Source organism: Miniopterus schreibersii, assembly GCF_964146895.1.
Source record: "Miniopterus schreibersii genome assembly, chromosome: 17".
Classification (NCBI taxonomy): Eukaryota; Metazoa; Chordata; class Mammalia; order Chiroptera; family Miniopteridae; genus Miniopterus; species Miniopterus schreibersii.
In genome coordinates, this window is record NC_138117.1 from 44206512 (window position 1) to 44220945 (window position 14434).

At 60.0% G+C, this 14434-nt stretch overlaps 1 protein-coding gene across 4 annotated transcripts; it reads right to left on the reverse strand.

Moving 5' to 3' along the window:
- Positions 1-240: 240 nt before the first annotated feature.
- On the reverse strand, positions 241-12591 carry TONSL (tonsoku like, DNA repair protein). 4 transcript variants are annotated; one of them, XM_081117428.1, is made up of 26 exons: positions 12483-12591; positions 12288-12383; positions 11999-12141; positions 11262-11445; positions 10433-10562; positions 10052-10223; positions 9856-9970; positions 9206-9351; positions 8968-9120; positions 8698-8823; positions 8404-8590; positions 7401-7483; positions 7212-7301; positions 6755-6827; positions 6507-6670; positions 6299-6422; positions 5453-6165; positions 5255-5331; positions 4741-4894; positions 4575-4653; positions 3856-4157; positions 3523-3694; positions 2616-2791; positions 2069-2142; positions 1598-1731; positions 241-502 (listed from the first exon to the last, which is right to left on the reverse strand). In XM_081117428.1, exons 1-26 carry the CDS (start codon positions 12505-12507, stop codon positions 309-311), a joined length of 4086 nt encoding a protein of 1361 aa, XP_080973554.1. In that variant the 5' UTR covers positions 12508-12591; the 3' UTR covers positions 241-308. The 4 variants fall into 4 exon arrangements, with proteins under 4 accessions (XP_080973554.1, XP_080973553.1, XP_080973552.1 ...); XM_081117427.1 differs by having other exon boundaries at positions 9206-9354; XM_081117426.1 differs by having other exon boundaries at positions 3523-3640; positions 7212-7483.
- Between the last annotated feature and the right edge of the window lie 1843 nt (positions 12592-14434).

A 14434-nucleotide genomic window follows, 5' to 3' on the forward strand; every position in this document is an offset into this window, starting at 1 on the left:
CGCGCACCTTGCAGGAGCAGCAAGGGTGAGAAGGCAGCAGCGTTCTTTTTCCCATTGCTTTTCAGAGTGGGAGGGAGGAGGAGAGAAACATCGACGTGAGAAACATGTTGATTTGTTGCCTCCCTCGGGTGCTCAGACCCGAGGATTGAGCCTGCTGCCGAGGAACGTGCCCTTGGCTGGAACCCAACCGGGGATCCTTCAGTCCGCGGGTGGACACTCTAACCAGTGAGCCAAACCAACTAGGGTGGCAGCAGTGTCCTTTATTGGGGTCCCAGGGATGTGGGGAGGGGGCAGGGAGGCCCCAGCTGTCAGAGGCGCCGGAAGAAAAGCTTGGCTCCTCGGTCCAGTGTGCGGGCCCCAGCGCCTGGCTGGCTGCGTAGCACCTGGCACAGGGCAGTCCGGTCCTCCGAGGAGAGCCGCCTGCTGCAAAGTTGTAGCTCCTGTACCTGCGCAGTGATCTTATCCCAGAGGGCCGAGCCCAGGGGACTCTGGACAGCACAGCCTGAAGAGGGGAGGCAGGAGCAGGCCTCAGGGAGCTGCTCCAGCCAGTAAAGCCAGGCAGCCCAGCAGGAGCCCCAACCCCAGGGTGCTCCCAAGCCTGGGTCCTTTCCTTTCAACCAATGTACCCTGGGGAAGAAACACTTCCTTTGAGGACCCAAGGACCAAAGTGAGGACCACCGGCAAAGGCCAGAGAGAGGTGGAGAATACTCTTAGGAAGGGATGTGTTCTCTCAGAGGGGCTGCCTGGGCCACTTTCACAGCCAGTGGTCAGGCAGAAGGGAGGCTGGCTGAAATAAATGCCGCATTCACATCTGTGCATCTGAGAGTGTCTGACAATGCCCGGGTCTTTCTATTGATAAAGTGTACACAACAGGGCTGCCAATGAGTCTCAGGCACATTAAGCTTGATCCTTAGAGGCCCAGTAGGCTCAGGCCCCCAAGGACCTTGGTGCAGACGTGGATGCCAGGAGGCCAGGTGTGAAATCTGCCACCAGCCTGCTTTTGGAGAACCCCAGGGGCCCCTTGAGTACACCCACTCCCAGCCTTTGTCAAACTGGATGGCAAAGCTTGGCTCTCCTGCCCCAGGCTCCAGTTGAATGTGCCAGGCTGCTGGGTGGTCTCCTCAAGGCAGCTCTGGTAGGGTACTGTGTCTGGGTGTGCCCACAATGAGAACAAGCTACAGATTGGGAAGGTAGGGTCAGTCAGCCCCTGCCAAGAATAGGGAAGGTCCTTTGGTGGCAGCTTTTACAACTATTACCTTGAGCATCCTCCTCTTAACAATGGGAATTAGGAAGCCTCCTTGTAAGGGGTCCTGCACCCCCACCCCCCATGGTCTCTGAGGGGCTGGCTGAACAGGCGAGAGGCAGAGATCCATTTTCCTCCTGCCCCATCATTTTAGAAGCTTGGCTCACACCCCCTTCTAGTCACACCTGTCCTGTACTGTGTCAGCCTCAGGGGGCCCAGCCCACCTCTAACTTCTGGCTGGTGGCAGTGTCCGCCCTTTCAAAGGAGGAACCTGGGCCTCAGGTAGGTCCCTGTGGAGGAAGCTGTGTCACTAGCCCTGGTGTGGCAGGTGTGGCCACCATACCCAGAGCTCACCTGACAGGTCCAGGAAGCTCAGGCCTTGGGGTCGCTCCTGGAGAGCAGATAGCACCTCCCCCAGGCCAGCACAGCTGATCTCGGGGTTGGCAGACAGGTCCAGCGAGACAAGCGAGGGGCAAAGAGGGAGACATCTGGGATGAGGGAAGAAGTGAAGGGGTCGGTTTCCAGGGAGGGAGACTCCCATCATTAGGGAAAGTTGCCCCAGACAAACCCACAGCTCTGGGAGCCACAGGCCAGGCCCAGTAGGTTCTGCCCCCAGCCTGGCACAGGCACAGGTGTTCCTCCAGGGCTGTCAGGGCACTGTCAGGGGGCCAAGATCAATGGCCAGGCTTGGGGAACACTCAGGGAGGAGCTGGCACCATCTCTGCCTCCTTTCCCTGCCTGACCCAGTGCCCCCCGACCCCCAGGCTCCTGGGCCTTGAGATCAGACCCCCTCAGGAAGTGGGGGCACAGGCAGGGCAGTGTTACCTGCTCAGGTCTCTTACTGCCTTGTCACCCAGGTGGTTTGCAGACAGGTTCAAGTGGGCCAGAGCACAGCCTTTCTAGAAAAGAGAAGCCCAAGGCTTCAGTGAGTGGGTGCTTGCCTTCCCTGCCTCCCAGTAGAGGTCCCATACAGTGAAAGCCAGACACCTTTCCCCTTTCTTGGAAGCAAGGAGGCATCAGAGAGTAGTGGTACCACCTCAATTTGCAGATCAGAAGGAAATGCCTCCTTCCAGGTGTAAGCCACACTTGGCATATTGTGATGTGAGAATCATGAGCACCCAGCTCTAGCAGGAAGAGCCCCCAGGAGAGAGCACTGGGAGGCCTGACATGTCCCTTGGAACCTGCTTGGGAGCAAGGGAGGCCACCTGGATCAGCAGTGCCCTTCCTGCTGGAATTCACAGCCTGAGGCAGGCAGCTTCCCCAGAGCTGTTCTTCAGAACCTACAACTCTTCCCAGCCCCAACCCCAGGCTTCAGGTGTGGGACCTTTGGCCCAGGGTTCCTGTGGCTTGGTGTTTGGCCCCAACCATGTACCTTGGTCAGGTATCTGACCACGGGCTCCACGAGGCCTGAGTCACAATTGCTGGCCACCACGGAGCTGACCTCCAGGTGCAAGAGGGTCTGGGCAGGCAAGCTCTGCAGGGTCTGGGCCAGGGCAGTGATGCCCAGGGCATTGTAGGACAGGGACAGTGTCTTCAGGTGCTTGGCATCTGAATCAGAGGACAGAATCTCCATCAGCCCCACACAGCCATCACCCCAGCCCTGCTGCAGAATACTGGGCTCAGAACCCTTACAAGCCCTCTGGGGAGGCTATCACCCTTACAACTTCATGCACAGGGAAACAGGCTGTTCCTGTCCAGGTCTCTTGGCTGGGGAGGGGGTGGGCCAGACTCCTGAGCTCAGCTTCTCTCCACTGTTTCTGGCCTCTGCCTGCCCTGACCCACAACAGGATACCCAGGTTGCCTGACATAGGCAGGTCCTGGGCAGGATGTGGTGGAATGGGGCCGGGGAACACTCCCTCTGCTGCTCTAACCCCAGACCCCTGCTCAGTTGCTGCTCACAGCCCCAAGCCTCAGTTCCTACTACATCACCACTGCAGAAAGGCCCTCTGGGGGACCACCAGTTCCCAGCCTCAGTACTGAGACCCTGGCTCTCTGCAGCCTTGCTGGGCTTACAGTGGGATGATTTAGGCCCACAGAACTGAGCTGGTGAGAACAGTGGGGCTGGGACTCTGCCCTGTGATACGGCCCAGGCTGGGCAAGTACCAGATGCCCCTGAGCCCAGGCAGGTCCAGCACCCATGTCTGTCTGCCTACATGTGTCCAGAAGCCAGGCTGATGCCCCAGGGCCCCTCCTGCTCAAGGTTCTCTGAGCCCCGGGACACACCCTTCTGATAGCAATTGGAACCCTGGGGCCAGGGAGTGTATGTGTGGTCAGCTCACCTAAGAAAGCACGGCCCAGGGCTGCCTGGTGGTTCAGGAGGAAACCGGGGCCAAAGCCACAGGCCTGGAGGTGCAGAGAGCTGAGCGCAGGGCAGGCATACAGGACAGAGGCCAGGGCCTGGCAACAGCCATCCCCGAGGGGGTTCATGCTTAAGTCCAGCTCCTCCAAATTCTGGGAAAGACAGATGCCTCCCCCATAGGATCTTGTGTCCTTGCTGTCCCAGAGCCGGGTGCTAGCCAGCACTCCCAGGTATACCTTCCCACCGGTGCCTGGACAAATGCAAATGGTCTGTTGTCACCCTGTCTCTGGCCTGCTACTCCCCATGCTTTTACCTGCAAGGTGGCCTGTCCCAAGAGGCCTGAGGCAAGCTGGCACAGGCCTTCAGGGCCCAGGTGATTAGAAGAGAGGTCGAGGAGGGTCAGGCCAGGCATAGTGCCCAGGGCAGCCAGCAGCTCAGTGGCACAGCCGTCCCCCAACCGGTTCCCTGCCAGACGCAGCTCCCGGAGCGCTGAGTGCAGCTTGAGAGCCCGAAGCAAGGGGGTGAGCTGGGCCTGGTGCAGGGCCAGGGAGCAGGCGCTGAACAAGGGGCTCACCCCCTGTCGCTCCATGGCCTGCAGCACCTGCTGGTGCTCCCCTGCAAGGAGACGTGGTGTCACCAGGGCCAGAGCCTGCCTGTCTGCCCTGTGAAACCTACACACCCCCTCCTCACTTTTGAACCCACCTATACTCCAAGCCTGTGGGTAGGGCTGACCTGTATCTGCCCCATCAGGCCCTCCCCACCACATTTCAGCCTAGAGTCTCCCAGTGGTGCCAAACTTCCTAACCCAGACAGGTGTGGCCTAGCCTTGAGGTTCTGGGGTCTCTACAAGGTCCCACTTTCACATGGAGCCATCTTACCCCACACACTGCTCATATATGTGGGCACTACTCGGGGAGGAAAACCTGAGGACAGGTGTGGTGGATACCTGGAGACCTGGGAGTGGCAGTTACAGGTGAAGTCCACATGCCCACCCCCTCTACCCAGGCCAGTGCGGGCCTCCTGGGCCCTTACCTTGCTCCAGGCTCTGGCAGGCTCTACGGTAACGGTCAGTCAGTGGGGGGAGGTCCCACGAGGTCACTTCAGCCAATACCTGGAAAGCACCATTGGCAGGCAGCCCTGAGGACACTCAGCACCAGGGATGACCCTGACACTCAGGGCCCTGGCTCCCGCCACTTACCTCGTCATTGCTCTGTAGCACATCGGGGATGGGATCATGTGGGGCCAGTAGGGCCCCCTCCTTTCGCAGGGTGAGCCTTGTCAGCAACCCACAGGCCTGGTAGTAGCGCTGGGTGGCCTGTTCAGCCAGCCAGGCCACAGAGTGGGCCTCCTTGCTATGGGAACAGGGGGCATGCTGAGCTCTGGACCTGGCCAGGTCCCTGCACATGCTGAGGAAATGCCCCAGGGTCCTGTCATCCATGCTTGGGTGAAAGCTCCGTAGTCTGGCTCCTTCTCCCCGTAATGTGCTCAGGATGCAAATGGCCCTTGCAGCCGAGCCCACCTCCAGCGCCCTGCCTATGCTTGTGCCCCTGACCTTTCCTGATGCCCCACCCCAGCTACCAGGTCCCCAGGCCAGCAAGGATGACGCATCCCACCTGACACGCAAACACCAGGGTTTTCAGCTACTACCTCCAGGCAGGGCCCACAGGGGCATAGAGGGAGCTGGGGCTGGGAAAGGGCAGGAGACACCTTACCTGTGTGGGACAGGGATGAGGAAAAGTTTATCCTGAACTCGAACTCGAACCTGGATGGTCGGGGGCAGGACCGGTCCCTAGAAGAAGGGGGCAGGGAGGGATAGCTGAACCAGAAAAGAAAAACAGCCCTCTGCTGTCCCCCCACCCCTCGAGGCTGGGTCTGTTCCAGACTTGCATACCCACCGAGGGATGGCCTACCATAGGGTTGTCTGTGCTGGGGACACCAGGGCTCTGTGGGGGCTCTGTGGCCAAGCTGCAGTCTCCACCTGCTCTGACCGCTGCACTCCAACTCCTGAGACGGGGTAGCTGGCTCTGCCTGGCTTGGGTCCGTGGCCTGACAGGACTCTCATCACTGCTTGACTCCGAGGCACTATGCCTGGTCCTGTACCCACTGCTCTGGGGGTAGGGCGGACGGCAGCCCTGATGTCTATGGGTCAGCAGCAAGTCATCCTCCAGCCAGGCCCCAGCCAGACACTCCTCCTCAGGGATCAGCGCTGCCTGGGGGGTGGGAGCTTCACCTGGGCCCCGAGGTGGGCCAGGCCTGGGGCAGCAGCTCTGGGCACTGCCTACTCCTCGAATGGCTGCCTGGCCAGCTGCTGCCGCTTCCCTATTGCTGATATGGCCAAGCATGCAGGCCCTGGCTCGCTGTACTGGGGCAGAGTGCCGAGGCCTCTTCTGGGTTGGCCCAGGTAGGCCTGGGCTGTCCTCGCCCTCTGAGCTGCTACTGCTGGCTAGCTTGTGCCTCCTCCTCTGAGACCTGGGCACAGCTGGCATTGCTTGTGCCTCTGAAACCCCGGCACTGGCCTGAGAGGCCTCTGGGGTTCCTGGGCAGGGGCTTGAAGAAGGAGAGGTCTCAGGGTCAAACAGACGGTCACTTGGGAGGGTCTCGGGAGCCAGGGAGCTGTGGGGAGCTGTGAGGAGATGAAATTTGTCATGGGGCAGGCCAGGCATATCTCTGCCACCCATGTGAAAATGTCCGTGAGAGGCTCAGGAGACTCTCAGGCTAGGGAGTGATGTCCCCAGGGGCAGGAGGTCCCAGCTTACCTTGGCCAGAGGAGGCTGCCTGGAGCAGCCTCTCCATGGTGCCAGCCTTCTCTAGTGTCTCGCTGTCCAGGTCCCTGTGGTACAGCTTCATCCACTGCTGCAGTGTCTCCAACGGGCTGTGGCCCTGTGTGGCACCCAGCTGAGCAGGGCTGGTGGGAACAGACCCACCAACCATGGCCGTGCCCACCTGGCCCTTGTCTCCACTCACCTTCCTGGTTCGGAGGTTGACCGATGCCCCCCGTTCAATGAGCAGTTCAGCCACCTCAAAGTGGCCACAATTGAGAGCATCGTGCAGGGGAGTGATGCCCTCGCAGCCCTGGCCACCAGGGTCATCCACAACGGCCCCGTGGTCCAGCAGGAAGCGGACAATGTCTGTGGGATAGGAGACATGAGCCAGCTCCCAGGAACCTTCTCAGACTCCTTCCATTGTATGACAGATCCCTGGCCCGTGCTTACCCAGATGCCCATAGTTACAGGCTTCGTGCAAAGGTGTCCAACCACAGTAGTCCCGAGGGTTCAGGGGGTGGCCCTGTGACCAAAGATGGGAAGGAGCCTGACCTTGAGTGCCCCATGGCCTGGCTCTAGAGCCCCAAGGGCCAGGGCCTGGGTCACACCAGAGCATGTCCCATGGGTCCCACGGAACAGCCAGGCCTGGCCCAGATCCCACCAGTGAGGGGGATGCTCCCCCACCATGAGGCAGAATGCTGGGCAGGGCCCTACAGGGACCGTGCAGGGCCAGCAGTGTGATGCTGCTTCCCATCCCTTTGGGGCAGGTAGTGTATGTACCCCCTCCGAAAGTCCTGCTACGCTCTACAGGGTGTGGTCCTCTCACCATACCCTGCCCGTGGCTCCCTGCACCTCTACCCCAATGACATCCAGCCAGACCCCTTAGAGGGATAGGGTGCAGGCCCACCTGCCTCACAAGGTCCTGGACGCGGTGCAGCTGGCCCTCAATGCAGGCTCGGTGCAGCAGGGTCTCCCCAACGTCATTGCGCCGGTTCCACTTTGGGCACAGTAACCACAGAGTGGGGGGATGAGACATAAGGGGACCAGGCCACGCTGGTGAGCCCCAGAGGGTACACCCTACCCCCAAGGTCCTCACCTTGTTCACCTGCCGCCGGCTCAGGCAGCCCTGAAGCTCCTCGTCCTCCTCCAGGTCCTGGGGCTGGCTGTCAGCCTCACCCTCTGCAGCAGAGCAGAGCCGGCACCATGGGTGAGCCACGCCCACCCCCACCCCCACCCAGCCCCTTTGCCTACCTGATCCCTGCCCATTGTGCACTGACCTCTTGCCCAGCACCCAGATTCCACTCTCTGGTTAGTGTCCTCACTCTCCTGAGAAGTATCCTTGTTGGGACAAGTCACACCCCATTACGAACAGCCTGTCCCTGAGCCAGGCTCCCTCTACCTGTGCACTATGGCCTCCACCCCAGCTCCTTGAACTACCCCACTCCACCTCTGCTCCTGCCTTTGCCCCTCCTGTGCCTTTGGTTCCTTGTAGATTCTAGAGCCTTTTATCACTGTGACTGTCTGTGGAACAGCACTGCCTAAAGTTGTCTCTGGTTCTCTCGCCATACCCTGCCTGTGGCTCCCTGCACCTCCACCCCAGAGACATCTAGCCAGACCCCTTAGGCACTGCCAAAGCCTCCCACAGTTCCCTGGACACACGCTGAGAGATTCTGGAGGCCCCTCAAGTTCAAAACTGAACCTGTTCCTCCTGGCCCCAGCCCTCCTTCCCTGACCGCCACTGCCCTGAGACCGTGAGGTTCATGCCCACCTTAGACTGTCCCTCATGTCCACCTGCCACAAGGCTGACCACGCATTGGAGTACCCTTTCCACAGTTCTGACCCTGCACTGCCTCCCCTGTGGATGCCCAACAGTTCCTATCAGCCCCTCCAGGAAAGTTCCAAAGCTGCCCCAGGTTCCCTGTAAGTGCCCCTCCTCTGTCCACCTCACTGGCACTGGTCACCCTCCTTGCATGGAACTGTTTCCTGTCACAAGCCTGTGAGCAGGTACCACAAGGGCCCTACCCTCACCAGCCGCAGCCCAGGGTCCAGCTCAAGCAGGGAAGAAAACACCAGGGCCACTGGCAACATTTGGGCCTCACCGCTGTCTGAGAGCTCCAGCTCGCTGGCCTCCAGGGTGCTGCTGTCCTCATCGCCTTGCAGGTCCTCCTCCTCCTCCTCCTCGCTTTCCTGATCCACACTTAGCTCCTGTAATCTGGCTTTAGTGCCAGGAGCCTCCTGGGGCTGCAGCCTGAGCTGCACAGTGTGGAGGTGCTGCAGGACCTGCCTCTGAGGAGCAAGGGATGCCAAGTCAGGACCATAAGGACACCAGCCACCGCAGGTGGGGAGACACAGGGCACAGGACAAAGGGACCAGCTGGGTGGGTGGGGCCACACCTGCAGATGTGGCCGTTGAGCTTGCTGGGCATAGCTGAGAGCTTTCTGAAAGCACAGTGCCAGCTCCTCATAGGTGTCACCAGCCTCCTCACGGGACAATGCAATGTTCAGCCAGGTCTTGGCCTCCTGTAGCAAGAGAAAGATAAATGAGCTCCATGATGGCTGTCCTCCGCAAAGAAATGCCCATCTGCACCCACCACCAGAGTGGCAGTCCTGAGGCAGAGCCATAGGGACAAATTCAGAGACCCCATGTGTGGTGTCACTGCTCACCTCCAGGGCATTACCCTCACGCAGCCTCAGCTCCTCCTCATAGTGGCGCACAGCCCCTTGGTGGTCCTTCATGTCTCCCAAGGTGGTGGCCAGGGACACATGGATGACGGCCAGCTCAGGCCCTGGCCTACTCAGCAGCTCTGCAAAATCCAGCTGGGGAAGCGACAGTGAGGCTGCTGCACATCTTTTCGACCCAGAGCATTTTGGTCCCTTCCCTCCCATCCAGCCGGGTGTGCACCTGCTTCTGGTAGGCCTTAGCCGCCTTGGGGAAGTCGCCTGCCTTGGAGAACAGATCCCCCAGCTGCTCACAGATGCCCAGGGCACCCTGAGGGTCACTGCTCTCAGATTCTTCCAGCTGCTGCTGTAGCCGGATCACCGCCAGCACTGCTGGGAAGAGCTTTGTGCAAGGGGATGGCACAACACAGGGTCCAGCCCAGCTCTGCCACCGGTTAGCCATGTGCTCTCAAATGGGCCACCCACCCTGCCCAGCCTCCACTCGCCCGGTGGTAGGAGGGGGTAGTTGGACAATCAGCCTCATGGGGTTGTTGCAAGGATTAGAAGAACTAATAGATGAAAACTCAGAGCAGTGCTGGATCGCAGTAAAGGTAGACCACTGTCAGCTGCTGCTGATGCCACCCATCAGTACCCTGTCCACTCTAAGAGGGGACAACTTTAGTCTCCAGTTTGCCAAAGATGCTGGTTTGTGTGGAAATGCCCGTCGCCTGACCACCCTCAGGGCTTCTCCAACATACTGTGCTGTACTCAGAAAAAAGTAGGGCTCTCCTTCCAACAAGAAGTGGGGGCTGCCACTTCCTCAAGGACACATGCCTGGCCCCCTCTGCCAAGGGAGAGGAGCCCTTAGCTCCCAGGGTCCCCTTCCAGGCTCACCATACTTGAGGGTCTGGCACACAGCTGCCTTCTGCAAAGGCTTCTGGGAACCCAGCCTGTAAGCCTTCTTCAATGCTCTTTTGGCAGCCAGAAAATCGCCCAGGTCTTGGAGAACCTGGGGGATGAGGGAGGTGAGGCTTGCAGTCCCCAGGGACCCAGCCAGCCCACAGCTGAGCCCTCACTACTGAGAGGGCACCTGTGAGATGAGGAAGCAGCACTCGCTCTCCATGAACCCCTTCTTCATGGTGCGCGCACACTCCCGGGCCCCCTCGAGGCAGCGCATGGCCTGGGAGTGCTGCCCTTGGCGCCAGTGGATGGCGCCCAGGTTGTAGCGGGCACGGAACAGGTCCTCATACAGGTGGTTCTGCCTGCAGGCGGTGACAAGCGCTCAGAGTGCTCACGGCACCACAGTGGGCACCTGAAGCACTGACGTGCAGCTGTTGATGCCACTTGACCCAGCAGCCCATCTGCTCCTCCCCCACCATGTGGCACAGACATGCCAGGCTGCCTGCCCCACAGCTGCTTCCTCCAACACGGAGGACTCAGCTCCCTCCTGGGCTGAGTGAGGCAGGCTTACTCAGCAAGAAAGATGCTCTTCTTGAAGTAGTCATTGCACAGGGCTGTCTGCTGCAGACTCTCGAAGATGAGGCCGAGGTTGAGGTAGAGTCGGGCCCTCATCTCACTCAGCTCTCTCTTGGGCAATGTCCCTAGAAGAGAACTCCTCTAGACACTCAGAGCCTTGACCCCAACTGGGGTTTCCAGCTTTGGGCCCTGTACCCCACCTTTCCTCCTGCCTCTCATGGGAGATTCCAGGGGTCATGCTGGAGACAGAATGTGGAGGGACAAAGAGCAACAACTGATTTCCTGACTTGAGGCTGCCAGGAGCATGGGCTGTGCATCCCCTCACGAGTGGGCTTTTTTTTTTTTTTTTTTTGGTTACTCCTCACCTGAGGACGTTTTTTCCATTGCTTTTCAGAGAGAGTAGAAGGGAGAGAAGGAGGGAGGCAGGGAGAGAGAGGGAGAGAGAGAGAAAGAGGGAGGGAAACATTGATGTGAGAGACACATCAACTAGTTGTGGGGCTGCACTTTCCTCTGCCTAGTTCTTTTTTTTGTTAATCCTCACACGAGGACAGTTTCTCCATTGCTTTTCAGAGAGAGTGGAAGGGAGAGAGACTAGGGGGGATATAGAGAGAAACATTGATGCAAGAGAGACACATCTCTCTCCTACAAGCTGCCCAACTGGAGGAGGGGAGCAACTGAGTCACATACTCTTGATGGATTCAAATCCTCAACCCTTTGATTCGAAGGCCGACGCCCTAACCACCAAACCACCGAACCACACTGGCCAGGGCTGCCTATAGTTCTGGAGGCAAAGGGTGGGTGGGGCCAGACCCCAGGGCACTCACTTTGCAGCTTCTCATCCACAATAGCCAAGCTCTTCTCAAAGGCAGCCCGTGCTTGTAGCAAGGCATCCTGTGACTGGCAGTGGTCATAGATGTCCAGGTGGGTTCGGCCAATGGTGGCCCAGGCCCTTTGCAGCTCAGTGTGGTTGGACAGGGAATGGGCCAGCTCCAGATAGTGGTGCTGGTGCTGGGGCGCAGAGGAATAGTGAGCCAACCACTGCCTCAGGCAAACCCCACATGTCACCTAACTCCAAGGAGTCCCTATCCTTACACAGGAGAGCCCCCTGCTCCCTGGAACACGCCCCCTCCCCAGCATCTCCTTTATGTCAAGGGCTGCCTCTGGGGACACTGGATCCACAGCCCAATAAGCAAATGTCAGGATTGAGAAAGGACAATGAGTGAAAGTTAGTTGGGTTTCTGCAGCCCCAGCATCAAGGGCCAGGGCAGGCTCTGTGTGAACAGTGGTTCCTGACCCCTCCCCCTCTCACAAGGCAGCTCAATGGTTGTTTCTGTGGCCGAGCTCCCAGGAGAGGCTGTGGTGCAAGCACCCAAGGACTAGGCGACCATCCCCTGGCACTGGGCTCTCTGAAGGTGAGGCCCAGTCGCACACAGTATATCAGCCTATAGCCAGAGGCTGGGACAGTAAAGACTGTCCCTCTATTCTCAGAAAAGAGGAACAAGAAGGGCAGGTCCAGGAGGGATGGGTCTGGCAAGCATGGGTGCTAGGTGGGCACGCCCACCTGCAGGGCAGCTGAGTAGTCCTCCATCTCCGCCAGCCGCTCTCCGATCTTTCGGTGGGCCACGGCGCAGCCCAGGGCGTCGTCGGCACTCTCCAGGAGCCGCAGCTCCTGCTGATGCTCCTGCAGGGCCTCTGAGTAGCGGCCTGGGCGGGCAGGCGGGCAGGCTTCAGCCGGGCCGGGCGGTCGGCCGGGGGCCGCGCTCGACAAGGCGCCCCGCCCCGCCCCGGTTCCCCGGGCTCCCCAGGCCCCAGCCGCGGACCCCACCCGGGGCCCCGCGAGAGGCACTAACCATGGCTGGCCAGGAGCTCCCCCAGCTGGTGGCAGAGGGCGGCCTCTTCCCGCAGCTGCCCGCTGTTCTGGGCCTTGGCCTTGGCCTTGCTCAGCTCTGCAGAGAGAGAACGAGGCCGGGAGGCTGAAGCTCTCCGCCCGGGCCGCCAGGCAGGCTCCCGGCCCCCGCGCTCGGGCGCCCGGCCCGGGAACTCACGGCGAAGTTCGCGGTCCAGGGTCATACTCAGGGCACGGCGCAGGGATCGGGCTGCCGGGCCGGGATCTGGCCTTCCCGCGCTCCCGCGGCCCCGCCCCCCGCGCAGGGCCAACTCACCCCGCGCGTCGCGGAGCATCCCGGGAAGTGTAGTCCAGCCGCCCGAAGCTTCCTGGGAGCTGTAGTCCGGCTGGCGCCGAGCGGGGAGGGCGGCGCGGGAGCGGCGGCCGACCGGGCTTCTCGGGTCGCGCGGAAGCTGAGCGCCTCCGCCCGCCGCGCCCCGCAGCAACTCCCGCCCCGTACTGCCCCTCCCCGCCCCTCCCGCCCGCAGCCCCCACCACGCCGAACCTACCCGCGGGCGCGACTTTCCTGAGGAGCGAACTGCCCTCACGTAGTTGATCCGTGACCACACTGGCTGCGAACTCGTGCGCGTGCACGGGGTCAGACGAGCCCCGACTGCGGCCCCGGTGCTTCCCTTTTGGAGACTCAGACCCAGCGCTGCCGAGCGAGGGAGCTGTTTCTCCGTCGGAGCGGCGGCCGCTGTGCCCGCGGCGCCCTGTTCTGAGCGCGGGGACCCGACCCAGCTGCCCTCGAGGTCCGCGCCCGTCTGCAGCCGGACCCGCGCGCTGGCCCCGCGCTGCGAGCACCCGGCACTGCCACGGGGCATCCCAAAGGCCCCAGAGTAGCCTGGAAGGAAGGAGTGGGAGACGGACATGTTTATTTTATTTTTTAAAAAGAATAGTTTTATCGATTTTGAGAGAAGAGGGAGAGAAACATTGATGTGAGAGAGAACATCATTCAGCTGCTTCCTGCTCGGAGATCAAGCGGGCAACCCAGGCATGTGCCCTTGACCAGGAATCAAACCAGCAACCTCCTGGTGCACAAGATGATGCTCAGCCAACTGAGCCACACTGGCCTCAGTGGATGTGTTTATTTTCTATGGAAATCAAAAGACACCCAATGGGGTAAAGGCCTTGGCCAGTGGAGGGACAACAAGGTCTGTTAAGGATGGAGTGATGTGGAGGGCAGATGGGTCCTTGTGTCCAAGAAAGGCTGCCCAGGGCCAGTGCCCAGGCCATAGGGGCAGGGGCAAGGCCAAGCCTGAGGAGCTGCAGGAGGTGGGAAGTTAGACCTGGTGACCTTCCTCTTCTGAAGAGTGCAATGCTCTGTTGGGATCCTGGGTGGGCCTGGGTTTGGAGGAGCAAGGCCAGGAAGCAGACTGGCTCAACTCAACAGGCAGAGGGCAGCTCCCCAGAGCTGCTGGAAAGACAATGAGTGGGCTCCCCCTGCAACACTGGCATTATCAGGGCAGAGTAGGTCCTGGGTGCCTGATTTCCCTTCAGAGAGGAGCCAACTGCTCTATGCCTCAGTTTCACCACTGGTCAGACAGGGATGTGTAGATGAGGTGGTGTTGAGCAGGGGCTGGAGGCCACAGGCTGGGGGCCAGCAGGGTCAGAAGCTGAGTCCTCACTGGGAGGCTAGCAGAACCCAGGGAAGTCCACCCATGAGGCTGTCTTCTCATAAAAAAACAGACAAAACGTGGTTCGTAATTTTTTTAAAACTATAGTTACATACAGAAAATATCCACAGAGAACTCAGACCACAAAAGTGACATGTAGGTCATTTCTAACAGCGGTAAAAACACGTCTCACTCCACTCTTTAAAAAATTGTTTTTATTATTTTTGTAAATGTCTCACTTTGAGTGAACTGAGGATGGAGTACTCCCAGGGAGTGGGGATAAGAGGGAGAGGGCTAGCTTGATCTGAGCCCCCAGCCTCCCCCACATCTCCACCGGCTCCAGGTCAGGATGCCAAGATGGCAAGGGGTCTTGGAGACAGACCACTGGTGTCTCTGTAAATCAATGGCCCAGTGAGAGTGAGATGCCATAGGTTTATAGCAACCCCGTGCAGCTGAGATTCCCCAGGGTTCCTGGCTGCCCCAAGCTGTAAGGTGA

Coding starts and splice junctions, on each gene's coding strand:
- TONSL (XM_081117425.1), bottom strand. CDS start 12,507: ATGACCCTGGACCGCGAACTTCGCC. Junction 9,971..10,051: donor GCTGCTTCCTCATCTCACAG/GTGCCCTCTCAG, acceptor CTCATCCCCCAG/GTTCTCCAAGACCTGGGCGA. Junction 5,332..5,452: donor CCAGCACAGACAACCCTATG/GTAGGCCATCCC, acceptor CCCTTCTTCTAG/GGACCGGTCCTGCCCCCGAC.